The sequence below is a fragment of the Hylobates moloch genome, unplaced genomic scaffold (assembly GCF_009828535.3).
Source record: "Hylobates moloch isolate HMO894 unplaced genomic scaffold, HMol_V3 SCAFFOLD_2, whole genome shotgun sequence".
NCBI lineage: Eukaryota > Metazoa > Chordata > Mammalia > Primates > Hylobatidae > Hylobates > Hylobates moloch.
In genome coordinates, this window is record NW_026652277.1 from 63,894,268 (window position 1) to 63,914,847 (window position 20,580).

General features: G+C 39.3%; 1 protein-coding gene across 2 annotated transcripts in view; it reads right to left on the minus strand.

The window, feature by feature from the left end:
• USP46 (ubiquitin specific peptidase 46) overlaps window positions 1-20,580 on the minus strand; it is a 69,209-nt gene that overhangs the window by 20,405 nt on the left and 28,224 nt on the right. For both annotated transcript variants that reach the window (XM_032150953.2, XM_058434163.1), the window contains exons 2-4: window positions 20,285-20,365; window positions 17,183-17,396; window positions 15,241-15,470 (exon numbers count right to left, since the gene is read on the minus strand). In XM_032150953.2, the coding sequence (XP_032006844.1) occupies window positions 15,241-15,470; window positions 17,183-17,396; window positions 20,285-20,365 (525 nt within the window). The remainder of the gene's footprint in view (window positions 1-15,240; window positions 15,471-17,182; window positions 17,397-20,284; window positions 20,366-20,580) is intronic.

Genomic DNA, 20,580 nt, shown 5'->3' on the forward strand with positions numbered 1-20,580 from the left:
TCCGTTCATTTTTCCCATCGTTTCAAAGTAGGGAGTATTAAATATCCATATAGCCCAGATTGCAGAGTGATAAAAATGGAAATGGAAAAAGGACAAGAGACTTATAAAATCTACCCCCCAGATGACCATGCTTGTTGAGTCGTTTCCACTTTTTGCCAGTCCCTTTCTCCCTTGCCCCATCATTCAAACTGTGTGGTGGGCCAGGGAGCCTGACAGGCAATGGGCTGGAGAATCGCACTGACCACACGCAAAGCTGTCCTTTGGCCATGAAGTGGTCATCACATGCAGAGCCCTGTGCTGTCCATGACAATGACCAGACCCGGGGCTGGCCTGCAGCCTGGGCTCACACAGGCCCGCCATACCGTGGGCAGCTCTCAGCTGAGCCGGTTCAGTGGCCCAAGCTGTGTCTCAGCCTTCAACAGCTCACTCCACACTAATTCTAGATCTCATATATCTCAAGGCTAACTGAATAAGTGCTTACTTCCCACTAATTCACCGACAACCCTGGGGTTTTACTGTCTTTTTCCCGGAGTAGCAGGAACAGGTGGCAACAACCTTCAGGTGCTCAGTCATTTAGCAGCAAAAATGAAAACAACATTCCTTTTAAAGTGTGACAACTACCCTATGACCCAAAATTCCAGAAGTTATCTGAAGAAATATTCAGAGATGTGGATACACTCTTTTATACTTTTAGAAGTACACACGGGGGCCAGGCGTGGTGGCTCACACCTGTAATCACGGCACTTTGGGAGACTGAGGCAGGTGGACCACTTGAGGTCAGGAGTTCGAGACCAGCCTGGCCAACATGGCGAAACCCCATCTCTACTAAAAATTCAAAAAATTAGCCAGGCGTGGTAGCACATGCCTGTAAAAATCCCAGCTACTTGCGAGGCTGAGGCAGGAGAATTGCTTGAAGCTGTGAGGCAGAGGTTGCAGTGAGCTGAGATTGTGCCAGACTCCAGCTTGGGTGACACAGTGAGACCCTGTCTCAAAAAAAAAAAAAGTACACACAGGAATGGATACTGAGACACAAGAATGGTTATTGCCCAGATCCGTATCCTGTCTCTGCCATTTATAAAGTCGATGGCTTCAGACCAGTTACTCAGCCTCTGTTTCCTCATCTGTAAAGTGGGGACAGCAAGAGTGTCTATCTCATAAGGCTGCTGTAAGGAGGAAATAAGATAATACATGTGAAGTGCTTTAAAGAGTAAGGAATCAATAAATTAGGGAGGGATAAAACATTTTAAGTGGCTTAAAATGGTCAAAAAGTTGGGAATGGCATTCTACATTGTGGTTATCATACTAATTGAAAAAGTAGGTTATACAACTACATATAAGTTAATCCCAATTTTGTATAAAAAAGGCATCTTTATACTTACACACACGCATCCCCTCCCTTGGCATTCTCTACCATCCTGTTTTAATTTTTTAATGACATTTATTCCTACCATGGTAGAATGCATTAGTAGCCCCAAATCCTCACCATTGCCTCTACTGGCTTCTTTGTCATATGGCTTCACAGATACTCTCATCAAGAGGTGATTATGTTTTGCCACCCTTGAGTCTGAGTGTGACCATGTGACTTGCCTAGGCCAGTGGGATGCTAGAAGGCAGGTTACCACCAGCAGAGGCCAGAACAAGCATTTGTGAAACTGCTGTCTTGTATCACCGTAAGAAGGATAACCCCAGGCTGGCCTGCTGTTCCCAGGAAGAGGAGAAATCCATGGAGGAAAGCTGTCCTAACTAAGGCATTCCAGCCAAGCCCAATCTAGAGTAAAACCCCTAGTGATCTTACAGACACGTGAGTGGGCTAGCTGAACTACAAACACACAAGTTTAGCTGAGTCCAGCCTACACTAGTCAACCATAAGCCAACCCACCATTGCATGAGTTATAATAACAAATGATAATTTAAGGCTCAGAGTTTTGGGGTGGTTTGTGACAAACCAATAGGTAACTGATACAACCACTTATTCTTTTATATGTTTTATTTTTATATGTTTACTGTCTGTCTCCCCCTCACTAAAATGAAAGTCCAAAAGACTGGCTTCCATAGTAACTAAGATCCCAGTACACCAATACGCCTCCAGAAAACTAGAAACTATAAACTCACATAACCAAAAACTAAAAGCAGCTACCTGAAGGCACTGGAGAGTGAACACAAGCAAGCACATGGGGAGCCCACACTTGGAGGAGGAGAGCTGTACACAACGAGTTCATGGTTTCATGGCCTTTAGCTTGGGGTGCGGAGGGGGAAATGCAGTCTTTCTGGTCTGCAAGCCAGAAGACTAAATCTGGGAAACCATGCCCACTGGAAAGAAAGGAAAGAGGGTATCTCCAACTCTGCCCACATGTGGCTGACCCCTGATCCACCCATGCATGGAATACACACAAAGCAACTTGACTATTAACAAAATGGCTGCCACCCAAGATTCAAGCTGTCACCCAAGAAACATAGTGAATAGTTTGGGTCCAACCAAGATAAGTGACTGTTAAAACTAAAGAAACTCAATACGCATTAAAGAAAACTAACAGAATCCGGCCGGGTGTGGTGACTCACACCTGTAATCCCAGCACTTTGGGAGGTGGAGGCAGGTGAATCACGTGGTCAGGAGTACGAGGCCAGCCTGGCCAAGATGGTGAAACCCCATCTCTACTAAAAATACAAAAATTAGCTGGGTGCAGTGGTGGGCACCTGTAATCCCAGCTACTTGGGAGGCTGAGGCAGGGGGAATCACTTGAACACGGGAGGCGGAGGTTGCAGTGAGCCGAGATCTCGCCACTGCACTCTAGCCTGGGCAACAGAGCAAGACTCCATCTCAAAAAAAAAAAAAAGAAAACTAACAGAATCCAGAGTCTCTGCCACTTAACATTCTCAATGTTCTGAATAAGATCTAAAGTTACACTATGTGACAAATGTCTTACCTAAGACATTGCTAAAAGAAAATAAACTGAGACCAATCCTGGGATGACCCAGATATTGGAATTAGCAGACAAGGATTTTAAAGAGGCCATTATAATTATCATCAGTAAAATAAAATATACTCACAATGCACCAAAATAACGTGAAACCCCAGTAAAGAAATAGAAACAATAAAAAAGAATCCAATAGAAATTCCAGAACTGAAAAACACAATACATTGAATGAATTTAATAGCAAAGTGGAGGTGACAGAGGAAAAAACAAGTGAATATGAAGACAGATCAATGGAAATTATGCAATGAGGACAAAAGAAAAAAGACTGAAGTAAAAATTAACAGATACTCAGGAATCTTTTAGCTAATACCGTACATATAATCAGAGTCCTAGAAGGGGAGAAAAGGGAGAATAGGGCAGTAGAACTATTTGAGAAAATAAAGGCCGAATATTTCCCAAATTTGGTGAAAGACATCCATTAATAGATTCAAGATACTCAACCAACACCAAGCAGGATAAATACAAAGAAGGTCAGCCAAGGTGCCTCACAGCCAAACTGTTGAAAACGAAAAATAAAAAGCAAATCTGAAACATCTACCAAAAAAAAGACAATAGGATGATCCAATTGGCAGCTAACGTCTCATCAGAAACTATGGAGGCCAGAAGACAGTGAAGCATCTTTCATGTGCTGAAAGAAAAAAATGATTAGCCTGGAATTCCTATATGCCACAAACAGATCATTCGAGAATGAAGGCAAAATGAGGAGAATTCATTGATGTAAGAGACCTGCATCACAAGAAAGGTGAAAGGAAATGCTTCAAGCCAAAGAGAAATGACACCAGTTTGAAATCCAGATCCTTAAGAATAAAATGCATCAATAATGATAAATATTTGTGCAAATACAAAATACTTTTTTCCTCTTAATTTTTGTACAATATTCACACCTCTTTAAAGGAAGAGGCATAACACTGTCCTGTGGGATTTATATTCTACATAAATGTAATATATATAACAACTACAGCATAAAGAACAAGGTAGAGTGGGAGCAGAGGGAATATACACCTATATATTTATACGTTTTCTATATTTTATGTGAAATAGTATCATTATTATATGTAAGGATACTGTGAAAAGTGAAGAATGTCTATTGTAATCTCTAGCAAAATCACTAAAAATACACACAGGCATGCGAAAATGTACTCAGAAAAGATCAAGAGGAAAATTAAAATGGAATTATAAAAATATATTCAAAAAGACTAAAATATGTTCAAAAATAATTCAAAAAGAAAATATAGAAGAGGAACAGAAGAACAAAAAAACAGAGGAAATAAATAGAAAGCAAATGAAATGGCAGCCCCAAACCCAACTATATCAATAATTACCATAAACATTAATGGACTAATAATTACAAATAAAAGACAAAAATTGAAGGAAGGATTTGTTTTCTTAAGGCAAGACCAATTTCTATGCCATCTGCAAGAGCTAAACTTAAAGACACAGGTTGAAAGTAAATGGTTGGAAAAACGACATACTATGCAAAGAGTTAGCATAAGTTTGTAGAGGGCTAATATCAGATAAAATAGATTTTAAGATAAAGTTATTAAGAGAAATAAAAGAGGACATTTCCTAATGATAAGAATGTCAACTTATCAGAAAAACACAACAGTCAAATATGGAAAGCCCCCATAACAGAGCCTCAAAAACACATGAAGCTGGAACACTATTTCACCAACAAAAGGGAATAAACTCCTAATACATGCTACAACACCAATGAATCTCAAAAACGTTACATAAGTGAAGGAAGTCATACATAAAAGACCACATATTGTATGATTCCATTTACATGAAACATCCAGAAAAGGCAAATCTCTAAAGACAAAAAGTAGATTAGTAGTGACCTCAAATGAAACAGGAATTAACTGCCAGTTATGAGGGATCTTACTGGTGTGATGAAAATTTTCTAAAACTAGGTTACAGTACTGGTTACACAACTCAGCAAATTACTTAAAAAAAAAAAATCACTAACTGGATAGGTTTATGGCACGTAAATTATACCTCACCAAAGTTGTTTTTAAAAAGTCAAAAAATTCATAAAACAAAAATTGACAGAATTAAAAGGAGAAACAGGACAATCCCACAAAAATATTTTAATGCTCCTTTCTCAGCAACTGGTAGAAAAGCTAGTAGGGGGAAAGTCAACGAAGACATAAAGGATCTGAATAACTTTATTAACCAACATATCTAACTAACAATTATAGAATGCCACACCCAACAACTGCCAAATATTCTTTTCAACTCAGTAGTTCTCAACAGGGGAAATCTGGCTTCCAGGAGACATCTGACAATGTCTGGAAACATTTTTCAATGTTGTATCTTGGGAGATGCTACTGACATCTAGCAGGTAGAAGCCAGAGATGCTGCTTAACATCCTATAATGCACAGGGCTGTCCCCAACAACAAAGAATTATCTGATCCAAAATGTCAATAGTTCTGACACTAAGAGATCCTGTTTTCTTTCTTTCTTTCTTTTTTCTTTGAGATGGAGTCTCGCTTTGTCACCCAGGCTGGAGTGCAGTGGCGCAATCTCAGCTCACTGCAACCTCTGCCTCCTGAGTTCAAGTGATTCTCGTGCCTCAGCCTCCCAAGTAGCTAGAATTACAGGCATGCGCCACCACACCCGTCTAATTTTTGTATTTTTAGTAGAGACAGGGTTTCACCATGTTGGCTAGGCTGGTCTCAAACTCCCAACCTCAGGTGATCCGCCCACCTCAGCCTCCCAAAGTGCTAGGATTATAGGCATGAGCCACTGTGCCTGGCTGAGAGATCCTGTTTTCAAGGGCAGATGGTACATTTACCAGGACAGACCATGTGGACATAAGACATATCTCAATAAATTTAAAATTGAAATCATACAGAATATATTCCCTAACCACAACAAAATTAGAAATCAATACTATTAGGATATATATGAAAATCCCAAATATTTGGAAATTAAACAGCATACTTCTAATTAGTGTATGGATCAAATAAAAAAGATCACAGGAAGAATTAGAAAATATTTTGAACTAATGCCAAAGAAAACATACCATCAAAATTTGTAGCATGCAGCTAAACCAGTGCTTAAAGGGAAATTTATAGCTTTATATCTGTATGTTAGTAAACAAAAGAAAAGGGACCATTTTTCTACTTTAACTGCTATATCCTTAGTACCTAAAATAATTTCCACCATTTAATAGGAAATAAATATTTACTAAATAAATAATAACTGAACAGAAGACTGAACAAATGGAAAGATATCTAAATGACAACAGTGGCATCTGAGTGGCAGAGTTATGATTTTTTTATTCATTTCTGTTTCTAATTTTTAAAAATAATCCACAGTATGTTCCTTAATTAGCAGAACTTTTTTCTTAACCTAAATGGCCCTTCTCTTCTCTGAAATAAGAAGATTATAGCCAACTGAAACCATAAATAAATTAGATAGCTAGGATCTCATTCTACTTAAGCTCTTATACGAAGAAGGTAATAAAAACAAAAACATTTTGTCCTGTTGGATGCAAATATTTTTCTGAACTTAATGGTTTTGGAGAGAAGGAGAAATGGAACAAATGTGATTCATTAACTGAAAAAAGTCACTGTACTTCTCTCAATTCCAAATGCAAACTGCTACTAGAATTAGAGTGTGTGAAAGCACTGCTCAGAGGAATCACCCCTGCAGGGGCTACCAAAACATGGCACTAAATCTTTCCGTTTGGATTTTTCTCTCTCCTTGCCCTAGACTGACATAGTCAAAAGCAATTAATGATCAAATAATGTGGTTTTTTGGGGGTGGGGCGTGGAGGAGGGGTGTTGGTTTGGGGGTTCTGTGGGGTTTTTTTGTTGTTGTTGGGTTTTTTTGCTTCTCTCTCTTCTAAGAAAGCTGCCAGAAAAGAAAACCATTTTCTTCCCACACACAAGGATCTCATTCTGGTCTAACTGAAAATACAGCTTGTCTCCAAGGAAACATCTATCACTAAGAGACTCCAATACTCTTAGCAAGTATAAGCTATATCTTATTCTCCTTTCTTCTCCCTCAATTTTGAGCATGGAGGTCTCTCAAAAACTCTTAGTTTAAAAGCATAAAGAGACCTCACTTAATATTCTTTTTAAAGTAATTAACTACAAATCAATTGGTAAAATAGATTACATATAGGGCATACATATAAATCATGAGCTTTGCTAAATTCTTTAGTAATTAAAATCATATTCAGGCCGGGCACAGTAGTGGCTCACATCTATAATCCCAGTGCTTTGGGGGGCTGAGGTGGGTGAATCACTTAAGGCCAGGAGTTCAAGACCAGCCTGGGCAACACAGTGAAGCCCAGACTCTACAAAAACGCCTGTAATCCCAGCACTTTGGAAGGCTCAGGTGGGCAGATCATCTGAGGTTGGGAGTTTAAGACCAGCCTGGCCAACATGGTGAAACCCCGTCTCTACTAAAAAATACAAAAATTAACCAGGCATGGTGGCAGGCGCCTATAATTCCAGCTATTCGGGAGGCTGAAGCAGCAGAAGCGCTTGAACTCGGGAAGCGGAGGTTGCAGTAAGCCAAGATCACGCCATTACACTCCAGCCTAGGTGACAGAGTGAGACTCCATCTCAAAAAAAATCTGATTGAATTGGTGGTGTGCACCACTGTATTCCAGCCTGGGCAACAGAGAGAGATCCTAACTCGAAAGAAAGAAAGAAAGAAAAAAAGAAAGAAAGAAAGAAAGAAAAAGAAAGAAAGAAAGAAAGAAAGAAAGAAAGAAAGAAAGAAAGAAAGAAAGAAAGAGAAAGAAAGGAAGGGAAAAAAGAAAAGAAAAGAAAAGAAAAAAGAAAAGAAAGTCAGCTTCTAAATCCCCATATTCCTTTCTTGGGCTTAGTAGAAAAGGTGATGAGTTGGCAGTTCTGCGATGTTCAATCATGAGCCGAAAATGTGCTGGCTTTAAAAGGTACCCAATGGTGGGCTTTGGAAAAGTGCAACTACAACCAATTTGAATGAATCTCTGGGACTCAGAATCTCCACTGAGTATCACACCTCCCTCCATTACCCAGCCCTACTCCTATCTGCAAAAGCCTCAGAAGCTCTACTGAATCAATTTGAACCTCTGCAAACAAAGCAATGAGGAGCTGTAAAATTGGTACTTAATAAAGCAGTTCTTAAAACAACCTTTTGGCTCCAGTAACAGATACAAACGTGTTAAAGCCACTGAGAAGCATGGAAAAACCAGAGATTTGTAGAGCAAAAGCTCAGTTTAATGGAAAGAGGGAAAATTAAAATAAACAGTGGCAAAATTAAGCTCCAACTGGGCTAACAAATCTTACGAACTAGACAAAAGAATAACCAAGGGAGCATGCACGGCTACAGTGGAAAATCCCCAAGCCCCAAATCTGAAGTGCCTTTATCAAGGTTATCCGGAAAAGTCAGCAGTGAATTACCCCTTAAAATAGTCTCTCCAAGTCTATTGCAGAATGAAACTGTTTGTCTCCATAAATCCCTCAGTTGACATTTGCACTGCAATCATAAACAACATTTACAAAGGGTGAGACCCAGGAAAAAAAAAAAAAAAGAAAAAGAAAATCATTGTTTTCTGAAAGCATGAAGGCTGGCAAAAAGGTTTTCCAGGATTGAAGGAACTAGCAGCTGAGGCAGCGACAACGGCAAGGTGCTCCCAGGGGCTAATTTGCTGCTCAGGATCTAGTGCCATTTAATCCTACAGTGAGACTTCACAAACATGGGTCTTGGCAATTCTGACTGAAGCACCATCTAAAGGCTGTCTGCCCTAGGCAACGGATGTTACTCAAAAGAGGCTCCCTGTTTCTCATCCAGGTGAAGGAAATCTTTCCCATTTGGTCTTCTTGCACACTAAGTCCTCAACACTTTATAGTAACAGAAAAAGACTGCAGGCTCTGTGTTTTCTTAGAAAGTACAGGGCTTTCTAACAATTAAAGCTTTCTAAAAATGGAATGCAACGCCTTGGGAGATTGATTCCCTGCCTCTGGACGGGGTCCATCAGATGCTGTTGACCAATGGCTAGGATATCATAGAAGGGACTCAGCACTGGTAGAAAAAAAAAGATTAAATGACTGCTAGGATCCCATCCAGTTGAAGGATCTAAGAAAATGGAGGTGATTATCCAAGTAACTCCAGAGAAAAAACACTCTTGCCTGAAATCATCTCATCATTTCAGGGGGAAGAAAAGTAGGTTTTTCAGATTGCCCCATTTTCCAGAAAGACATACCCGCACACTCATCTACTTCTACAAAGCAAGTATAAACAGTTGGAATCCCATTATAACAAATACTACAGTATCATCCAAAATTTTCAAAGGCATTTTTGGGCACAGGCTTCCCACTCATGATAACCCTCCAGGAAATAACAAGCTAGGTAAAAGCTTTTGCAATATAAATACTTGACAATGCAATATTTGCATTTATTGGGGTCAGCTGACCTTTTCATAGAAAAACAACAACAACAACAACAACAACTACAGATGTGTCTGAGCCCATCTTCTGAGTCTTCCTGAAAATCCACATAGAGTAAAGATGGATTTAGCAACAGTGTTACTGTAGAGTCTGGTGCAGGTTTTCTGGCAGTTCTGTAAGAACTGAAGCCTCCTTGTTCTGGTTTACATATCATAAACTCATGAAGTACCCTGTTCTTCTTCTTCACGGCATCTTGCAATTATAATTACTTAACTAATTATTCATTTTGTCATTAAAGTCTGTCTCCACACTGGAAGTTCCAGAAAGGCAGGGCTCTCACTGTACCCTCAGTGCTTCAGGCTTTTACATAGCAAATGTGGAAAAAAAAAACCCACATATTTACTGAATAAAAGAATACTGTACAAAGCCACTAGATTAGCAAAAGTGAAGACATGAGAATAGCAGGGACAGATGATGTAGATAAATTAAAGCACTCACTCATATACTGAGCGTGTAAAGTGGTATAACCATTTTGGGAATTTGACACCTTCTAATCATGTTAATGAAAAGCATACCATATGACCTAACAAATTTGCTTGATGTGCATATCCTAGAGAAACTGGGTTCAGGTACAATAGAGTATATGTATTAAAATGTTCATAGCTGCATTGTTTATATTGCCCCAAACTGGCAACAGCCAACTATCCATCAACAGTAAAATGAATTAGTAAACTGTGGCATATTCATGCAATAGAATACCACACAGCAATAAAAATGAATAAACTAAAGCATCATGCAACAACACAAATGAATCTCACAAGGGATACTGAGCAAAAGGCAAAACACAAAGGATACATATTTATGATATGTATCAAAATATCAAAAACAAGCCAAACTGAACTATATATTTCAGATATGCAAAAATAGGTCATCAGTCTATCAAACATTCAAAGAACAGATAGATAAAAACTTATAGAAGCTCTTCCAAAGAAAAGAGAGAACTAATTTTACAAGAATGTTGATAGCAAAACCAGACAAGTACAGTACAGAAAGGAAAAGTTCAAGCCAATCTCACCAATAAACATAGTGGCAAAAAATTCTAAAAATCTTAGATCTCACAATCCAACAATGTATATAAAAGATAAAGCCCCAATTCAGTTTATTACAAAAATACAAAGTGGGGTCAACATTAGAAACTCTATTAATGTGACTGCGTGCTGTGGCTAACGTATGTAATCCCAGCACTTTGTGAGGCTGAGGTGGGCAGATCACCTGAGGTCAGGTGTTCAAGACCAGCCTGACCAACATGGTAAAACCTCATCTCTACTAAAAGTACAAAAATTAGCCGGGCGTGGTGGTGTGCACCTGTAATCCCAGCTACTCCAGAGGCTGAGACAGGAGAATTGCTTGAACCTGGGACGCAGAGGTTGCAGTGAGCCAAGATCGTGCCACTACACTCCAGCTGGGGTAACAGAGCAAGACTCTGTCTCACACACATTGAAAAAAAAAAACAAAAAAAAAAACCTCTACTAATGTAACTAACTTACCACCACTTTAGAAACAATTTGGCACTACCTAGGAAATCTGAAGATGCACATGCCCCATGGCCAAAAATTCTGCTCCCAAAAGGATACCCCCGAGAGAATTTTGCCCGTGTGGGCCAGGAGATAGTTTGTAGCAGCACTGTCTACAAGCCAAAAACTAGACACACCATAGAAGAATAGAAAAACAAACTGCAGTATATTCCTACAATGGTATACTACAAAATGATAACAATGAATGAACCATGCTACAAAGAAATGGCCAATTCTCAAAAATATTAATATAACCTTTAATGATAATAGCAAGTTTAGAAGAATACATGTATGTGACTTCATCTATATAAAAGCCATAAACATGCAGAACTAAGTAAATGTCTAGAAATACACATGCATATGTATGTACAACTACAAAGAAAAGATAGTATTGACACACAAAATGGAAGACAGCAATTACCTCCCGGGCAAAGGATGAGATTGAGAGGAAAATTAAATTGCAAAGAAGTACACAGAGGGTTTCAAAGTTATTGTTAATGTTCCATTTTTTTATAGGTATTGGGCATATGGATTTTTTAAACTATTCTTTAAAATGTATATGTGGCCTATATATAAACATATGTTAAACACACACATATACTTATTTATAAAAATGATATATTTCCTAATTTAAAAAATAACTTCAAGACTTACCAGTCTAGACCAGACTTTACTATGAATCATTCCTCAATTCTACCTAATGAAATAAATCAAAATCTTTTCCCATAGCATATAGTTTTCTTCTTCAAGAAACATGACAAACATTTTCATTTATTTATTCACTCAACTATTTATTGAGTAATTATTATATGTCAAATACTCCTTGGGCACCAGAGAGAGAAGCAAGACCGACACTATCCCTGTCCTCATCAATCTTACAGTTTAGTAAGGAAGACAGATGCTGCATACGAAATACATATAGATAAATATATTAATACAACAAAGTGCTATCACAGAAAAGTAGATTATTGTAAGATTATACAAGGTGACTTCATTATTTGGAAGTTCAGAGAAGGCCTCTCTCGGGTTTTAACACAAGCTGAAACCTGAAGAGGATTTAGTCAAGCAATAGGGGTAGGTGGTGTGCATTCCAGACAGAAAGTGGCATGTGCAAAGGACCTGAAGCAGGAAGGGATTTGAAAGGCTTGAGAGGCTACACTAAAGCTAGAGTAAGAAACAGAATGGCAAAGATGACCCTGCAGAGACAGACAGAGCCAGCTTACATAAGAATTTGTAGGCAGTGGTATTTTCAGTGAGACTGCAGGCCACTACTATACTTTAGGTAGGAGAGTAACATGGAGGAAGGCCAGAGGAAAAAACAGAGAATCCAGTAGGAGTTACTACAGTAGTTTAGTTGAGACTGCCAGCCAAGAGTTGATGGGTGCCTGAGCCAGGATGGGAGTAGCAGGGAGGAAGAAAAGTATCTTAAGGGAGATAGAGCAGACAGGAGTGGCAACAGAATAGATATAAGAGGTGAGGTAAGGATGGCGCGAAGGAGTACACCCTTATTAAATGAGAAAGACTGAAAATCTGTCAATTGTCACATTTACAATACAGCCCTAATTTTGATGTTTAAAAGTATACAAAGTTATTCTGAAAATAAACTGAATATCAAAAGGAATAAAAAACTATAATGGATTAAAACACATGAAATATGTTAAAATTCATGAGTTCATCACAAAATGGTAACACAAAAGACAGAGAGGGCAATAAAGTATATTAAAGGCTCTAACTGTTGGAAAAGTGGAAAAAAAATGAAATAAGTCAAGGATGCATGTTGTAATTTCTAGAGTAACCTCTAAATGAATTTGGAAATGTAATACATTAGATGCCAAAAAAATGAAAAATATTTCATTGATACAAAAGAAGAGAGAAAAATGAATATAAAATAAATGAATTAAATAAAAACAAAGAGTAGGGGCCAGGTGTGGTGGTTCATGCCTGTAATCCCAGCACTTTGGGAGGCCAAAGCAGGCAGATTACTTGAGGTCAGGAGTTCGAAACCAGCCTGGCCAACAAGGTGAAATCCCATCTCTACTAAAGATACAAGAGTTAGCCAGGCGTGGCGGCGGGCGCCTGTAATCCCAAGTCCTGCTTAGGCAGGAGAATCACTTGAACCCGGGAGGCAGAGGTTGGAGTGAGCTGAGATCAAGCCACTGTACTCCAGCCTGGGCAGCAGAGTGAGACTCTGTCTCAAAAAAAAAATAAAAAAATAAAATAAAAATAAAAACAAAGAATAGGGTGGTAGAAACTTTCTGCCATTTTACTGTACATGTTAAAGTACACCACAAGAATGTTTCCAGAATGTGAAAAATGCTGTAGGACAAACACTCTGATTTCTTCAAAAAATAAATTGCAAGGAAAAAAGGGTGGGTTGGGGGGTGGTTTGGCGGGGAGGATCAGGATTGGCCAAAGTGTTAACAATCACTGATCCTGAATAATATACACATGGGAAATACCATACTACTGCCTCTACTTTTGTATTCATTTGAATTTTACTGGAATATAAAGTAGAAAGGAACAGAGGGAAAAGGGGAGGGAGAGAAGAAGAGAGAGCAATACAGAGACAGTGGCAGGGAGGGAAGATCTCTGGATACTTATTGGCATATTTATGTGCAGAAGATGTTTTGACAGGATATATTTTTAAATGTTCAAGCGGTTATCTCTGGGCTAATGTGATCACAATTTTTAGAACGTTACAAATTCATCATCTCTGGGTGGGAAGATTACCGGTAACTTTTAGTCTCTTTTTGTTTAGCTATGTTTTCTCATTGCTTTTACAATGGGTAAAACAGAATGCTTGACTCAAAAATTGTTTAAAAGGATGGAAGAAAGACTGCCAAAACCTAAAAACTTCTCCCTTTACATAGATGTTAATGTGTAAATCTACATTTCTTAAACATTTCTGCATCACAGCTCGCAATGGACTGAATGTGTGTCCTCCCAAAATTCATACGTTGAAACCCTCATGTCTTGAAATCCTCATCTCTAATAGGATGGTATTTGGAGATGGGCCTCTGGGAGGCAAACAGGTCATGAGGGTGGAGCCCTCATGATAAGATTTGTACCCTTATGAAAGGAGACCCAAGAGAGCTTGCTTTCTCTATCTCCACCAAGTGAGGACACAGCCAGAAGGCAGCTATCTGCAAGGCAAAAAGAAGGTCCTCACCAAGAACCCGACCCTGCTAGCACCTTCATCTGGGACTTCCAGCCTCCGGAACTGTGAGAAATGAATTTCTGTTGTTTAAGCAACCCATGATGGATTGCGTTGTGGCAGACCAGACTAAGACACAGGCTCTTTGCAGAATCTGACAAAAGCTACTAACTCTCTTTCCAGAAAAATGCACAATCTTATAGAATTTTCCATACAATGTCAGGAAACTTTGAGATCCCTAATGAACCCATAGACTTTCTATGCTGTCAGTAGTAGTTATAATAAAAAAATACCCGACATTTATTGCCTACTTGCCATATGCCAAGCATGGCCCTAGGTGTCAACTCATTTAATCCTCCCACCAACCCTCCAAGATGGGCATTCTCATCATCCCTATTTTATAGATGAGGAAAGTGAGGACAGAGAAGATTAATAATTTGCACAGGGTCCACTAGCTAATAAGCAGAAAAGCCAGCATACAAACTTGGGCAGCCTGGCTCCAGAGCTCAGCTCTTAAGCAGCAAAATATGAGGCCACCCACAGAGTTGAAGTTGAACATGCCAAGCAAATATGACATCCTGAATCATGCTCTGGAGAACATGTCTTCAAATTCAATTAACATTATGTACCTACCATGTGTCAGACCCATCCAAACACATAAGCTCATCCAACCCTCAAAACAGTGCTATAAGTAACTCGCCCCAAATACCCAGTTAACTGCTGTGAAAACAGGAGTCTAACCTGTCTTCTGACTTCAAATTCAACATACCACAGCTGATTGCCTCTAAACTGGGGTGATGGTCCTGTTCTACATCATACAAGACCTCCCCATGACCAAAATCTTTGCAAGGTAACTGGTTGGCATCCAATTCAATAGGTTAAATCTGTAGACCCCAAAATTTGCCCATGCTGTAAAGCAATTCAGCATTTGAGGAGATTTTCCTTTATTATTCAGATTTGGCCTGCTGAAACATCCTGGATGGATATGTGCCTCCAAAAGTTTGTACTTGAGTTTCATATGCATAAATAGGATTATTTACATATACTGCAAATAATTGCTAAATGCTATAATACCACATTGCAATCACATGCAACACAGCCTACATAAACATGAACATGCGAGTTACATGAGAGCTCCCCTGGTACTTACAGTTTCACAGTTCAAGCATCGAGTTTCATTGGTAAGCGTTCCCTGAAAAATCTCATGGACCCAGGTGAGTTCTGGTTTATTATTTTCTGCAGGTTCGTTCATGTTGCCATTTTTTAATTTTCCATTTTGTTTTTCCTGTTTCTTCTCCTCCTGCAGGATGTCCGCAATAGTGTTTAGCAAATAATTTAAAAATTCATGAGCATCCTGCTGCATGTAGTTATCAAAGAGATCTGGAAAGGAGAAGGTGGTTATTTCAGTCTCTGGTTCTTGAAAAGCAAATGGATGTAATTAGTGTTACATGCCATACTTAATTTTTTGTTGTTTTTTTTTTGAGACGGAGTCTCGCTGTGTCACCAGGCTAGAGTGTAGTGGCATGATCTCGGTTCACTGCAACCTCTGCCTCCTGGGTTCAAGCAATTCTCCTGCCTCAGCCTCCTGAGTAGTTGGGACTACAGGTGCGTGCCACTGCGCCCAGCTAATTTTTGTATTTTTAGTAGAGACCAGGTTCACCATGTTGGCCAGGATGGTCTCGATCTCTTGACCTTGTGATCTGCCCACCTTGGCCCCTCAAAGTGCGGGGATTACAGGCATGAGCCACCGCGCCTGGCCCATACTTCAACTTTTATACTGAAAGGATGGACAGGTATGGAATATAAATACACTCATCTCTACCGGGCAGCTTCAATGAGTAAGTTTCCAAAGAATTTTTTTAATTCATTTCCATTTTCCGCCACGCACCAAGAACAAAATTTCTCATATCTCCCTAAAGTCATCACATTTATATAAAACTACCAAAAGTTCTATTTGTTCTACAAAGGAACAGAAGTTACCAGATAAGTTCCCTGATAAAATATCAATTTTTAATATGATGTAACTACCAATGATCAATTAATTATTCATTGGGTAATTTATTCAGAGCAACTGGGGTGTCTTCCCAAAGAACATATTAAACCCTGGACCAGCCTGGAAGCAGCTTAGATGAAACACAGAAGGGAGATGAGGGATATGTGTGAGCATGCATCTATCTGATAGTGTTCTGAAACCAAATACAAATGATTCCAGAAGCCTAGTGCTGCTCCCTGCCATAAGGACAAACAATCAAGAGATGAATGCAGCTGTGAACCTTCATTATTAATCACGTTCACAACTCGACAGAGTGCTCTGCTTCCTTCTCCACTCAAATTAGTTTTATTCTGGTATGTATAAACTGTAACTTCAAAATATAGCAATCAAATTAAAAGAGACTTTATAAAACAAATACCTGATTAACCATGCATGCCTGATGAAGGAAGGCTAAATCTAAGATAAATAGTAATTGCCATAACAAATATCTTTATAGTCATAAAAATTGCCAATACCAAACTTCTGGAATACACACCTAGTTTCTACTACCAATCCCCCAGAAGAAGAAGATAGAAAAACCAGAAATATCAGGACTTTTAAAAACCATATAAAGCAATCAATGTGATATCCTTCAATTACCTTAGGCAAATGAAAATCAGAGGTATTATGTTTAAAACAGCAGAGGCTCTGATTAGATAGATAATAGGCACTTATTTTAATCACCTATGACAAGTGCATAAGCCAGTACTATTTTATTCAATTATTGCATCAACCAATTTAGGCCAATGAGTATCCCACTACAAAGGCTGCCTTGGACACTATTCTCTCTTACAATGATCCTGCCCAGAATGGAGCAAATAAAATGGTCATTCTAAATTGGAATAATAAATGTGCATTTTTAAGCATGTTTCTAACCCAGTTTTGTTTTATGTTTACTGGGCAGAGAAGAAATGTTGTTTCTTAAAAAATGACACCGAGTAGTTAACCATGCTTATGTTCCCTTTTCAAAAAAATCCCAGCTCTTCCTTTTGAGGAAATATAGAACCATCAATTCTCCTTATTTCAGAGGCTTAAATACATTATACTGCACACTACTCACCATTCTCTTTTCTCAGCCTTGAAATGAACTTCTTTGGTGGGATGACGCCAACCTTCTTCTTCTGCGTGGCAATGCTGTGGAAAAGGTCCGCCAGGCATGTCAGCAAGTTTTCCTTCTTCTTTTGCTGGGCCTTGTATGCCAACACATTCTCCCGGAATGGACGACAGAAGTACAATGCCTGAAGCACGGAGTTACAGTAGCATGTGTTTCCAAACTGCCAAGGGACAAGAGAGATGGTTCAAGTCATCGCCTGGGGATAAGCCACCTCTGGAATAAGTGGTAAGGGTGAGAAGGTCCCCGCTCCGTGAAATGGCCCGGATGTCCCTGTATTGGAGTCCAGCTCACCATATTAGAAAACTAGTTAACTACTCTAAACACCAGTGACCATCTGATCCACAGAGAAATGAAGAAAAATGCACATCATTCCGGTGCTTCTCTAGCCTATCAAAGTCTCTAAAATGATAATAAGCACTCTGCCTCAATAAAGAGTCTAATGAGACCTGCTGGTGCTTAAAAAAAAGAGAAAGAGAAGGGAAAAAAATCTACATACTGTGGAGACCAGGAAAGCAGCTGGCTAAATAAAAGATGCACATTGCAACACATCAAAACTCCCACGACAGGGAAAATAAAAATCTGACTCAAAAAGAAATCCAGTAATTAGGAACCACTTGCTCGGCTGAAACAGCCTAAACTGAACGGGGGCTGGTTTTCATTTTTCAGTATTCCAGTACTCCTGCCCACTGGCTCAGACCACATTTCCTCACTTAACCCCAAGCAACGCAGGCAAAAATATGCTGCCTCATGTCACTCTCCCAGCTTCCCACCCTCTGGACTTCTAAATGGCCCTTGCTCTTGCTTCTGCCAAGGCAGCAATTGTGCCAATACAATACTACCCAAGTTCCTAGCCTGCAATCACATTAGGGCCCGCCAGTAACATTTTATACCTCTCACAAAGCATGGATACTGAGATTATTATTAAAGAGGGAAAACGTCTCACTGATTTTCTACTGACTATAAGACCACCTCTGTAGAAGAACACAGCTGAGACTATCACTTTAGAATTTTTTGTGCACAATAAAATTTAAAGAAAAAAATTCTAAGGAAATAACTAACAAGATTAATAACACAGATTATGAAATGCTATGTAAGATTAAAATAGAACATGAACACCTTCTCAAAACTGGTTGTTGGCTTGTGTGTCGTTTACCCAAGAGCGAGACAGATGCTCTGCCATACTTAACATGACATTTCTACGTATGCTAAGATAGAAGGCTTCCTATTTTTATATTTTAATCTACTTTGACACAATTATGTAACAGGAGACAAACCTCTTTGTACAGAGAAGCTGGAACTTTCATAAATTACCATTCACAGGGAACATAAATGAAGCTATTAATAAACACTGATCCCACAATCCTTACACAAACTAGGAAATGGCCTTAATTCTTTCTTTTTTCTCTCTCTCTCCACTATCTGCATTTGTATTTTTCTTAGCCAGGGCAGAATCCCCATGCCTTGAATAATTCACTTCACAGGGCTAAGCAGTGGCCTGTGCAAAATGGCAAAACGTTTGTTTTAAAATTATAAATCAGTATTTCACCAACACAATGCCCTATATTCCAGGACTTAGCTTTCCTCCTTCCATTCTTTTCTCTCCTACCCAGTATCTCACCTTTCCCCAGACACCCTTCAGTAACGCTTGGCCCCAATTCAGTGGACAACTCCTGGGAAGGGAAAGGAACTAACATTTACCGGGTGTCCACAGTATGTCTCAGCTTCATGTCAGGGTTTTAAACAGGCGCTCTCATTTACCCTTCATTATCACCCAAAGGGTAGAAGCCATTATGACCCCCACTTTACAGATGGGGAAATGGAGGCTCAGAGAGCGCAAGTAACTTGCCCAAGATCACACAAGCTAGGGAGTAGCACAGGCAGAATTCAAACCGAGGTCTGTATTACATTAAAGCCAATGTTCTTCCTATTATATCATGGGCAGCATTTACTTGCAGAGAATTATTTCCAGCTTTCCCAGTGAAAATTACTACTTACCACACCTGGGCATTGACAGACTACGTTCAGCATAATTATTCAGAAAACGAATTGTTTTTGAGTTAATATTTGATGTCACTTAACACCTACATCCCAGAGAAAGAAGGATCAAGTGAGGAAGAAAGCTCACAAGGATGGAGGGCACACCGTCTCTACCGTGTTACTACTCCGTTATCATTAACCTACCAAGGAAGCAGAGCTGCTGGGTCCAGCCTTCTACAAAGGAGGTTACTGCTGAGTGCAAAAAAAAAAAAAATGAGGCCAGGAATTCTGAGATAAAATGGTCCCAGTTTTCCCTCCCAGCCTGTCCTGCTTCAGGTACATCACCAAGTTACACTGTTAAAGAAACACACTGGCAATGTGCTGGTAACATTTTTAAAACACTGGTTGTACTGATGCATACTTAAACAAAGACTGGCTGAACAGTTCATCCAGATGACACAAGGAGAACATATAAAAGCAGATTTGGGGCCTGGTGCAGTGGTTCACGCCTGTAATCCCCACACTTTGGGAGGCCAAAGCGGGTGGATCATCTGAGGTCTGGAGCTCTGGCCAACATGGCAAAACCCCGTCTCTACTAAAAAAATTAGCTGGGCATGGTGGCGCATGCCTGTAATCCCAGCTACTCCGGAGGCTGAAGTAGGAGATCGCTTGAGCACAGGAGGTGGAGGTTGCAGCGAGCTGAGATTGCGCCATTGCACTCCAACCTGAGCGACAGAGCAAGATTCTGTCTCAAAAAAAAAAAAAAAAATCAGATTTGGCTACAAAGACTAATGAAATTATTATGAAAGTTATGTGTGCAAAGCAAATTCCTTAAAGCATAGGGCGGAAAATGTAAATTTGACCCAAAATGCAATAATTAAATGTTTTTAGCTGGGACAACTCATACTTTCAAAAATAGGTTAAGTTGCTTTCTCCCCAACATTGGCATTCTACTAACTAAGGAGCATGACCAATCATTTAAAAATTGGTAGTGATAAAAATGCACTTAAAGTAGAGTTGCTTCATATACCCTAAAACATTTGATGAAAATAATACATTTTACATACTTACATTGACCAATCCGAAATAGTGTTCATTGATCGGAAACTGCTCTGGACCAATGTCTTTTTCCAGAGCAGAGGCATTGGTGCCCTAAAAGAGAGAAATAGCAAAAGTTCTGTTGCATGTAAAATAGACAAAAAGTAAAATTATACTTAAAAGAGTCTACGATTGAGACAAGCATCTCCCCTGGTCAACACGGTATTTGGTGATGTTTGCGCTGAAGGAAAATGTGTCAGAAGTAAAGCAGAAGAGTAGTTAATAATGTCAGCCTTATTCTTCTCCTCATTCAACTTATTCATCCCCTC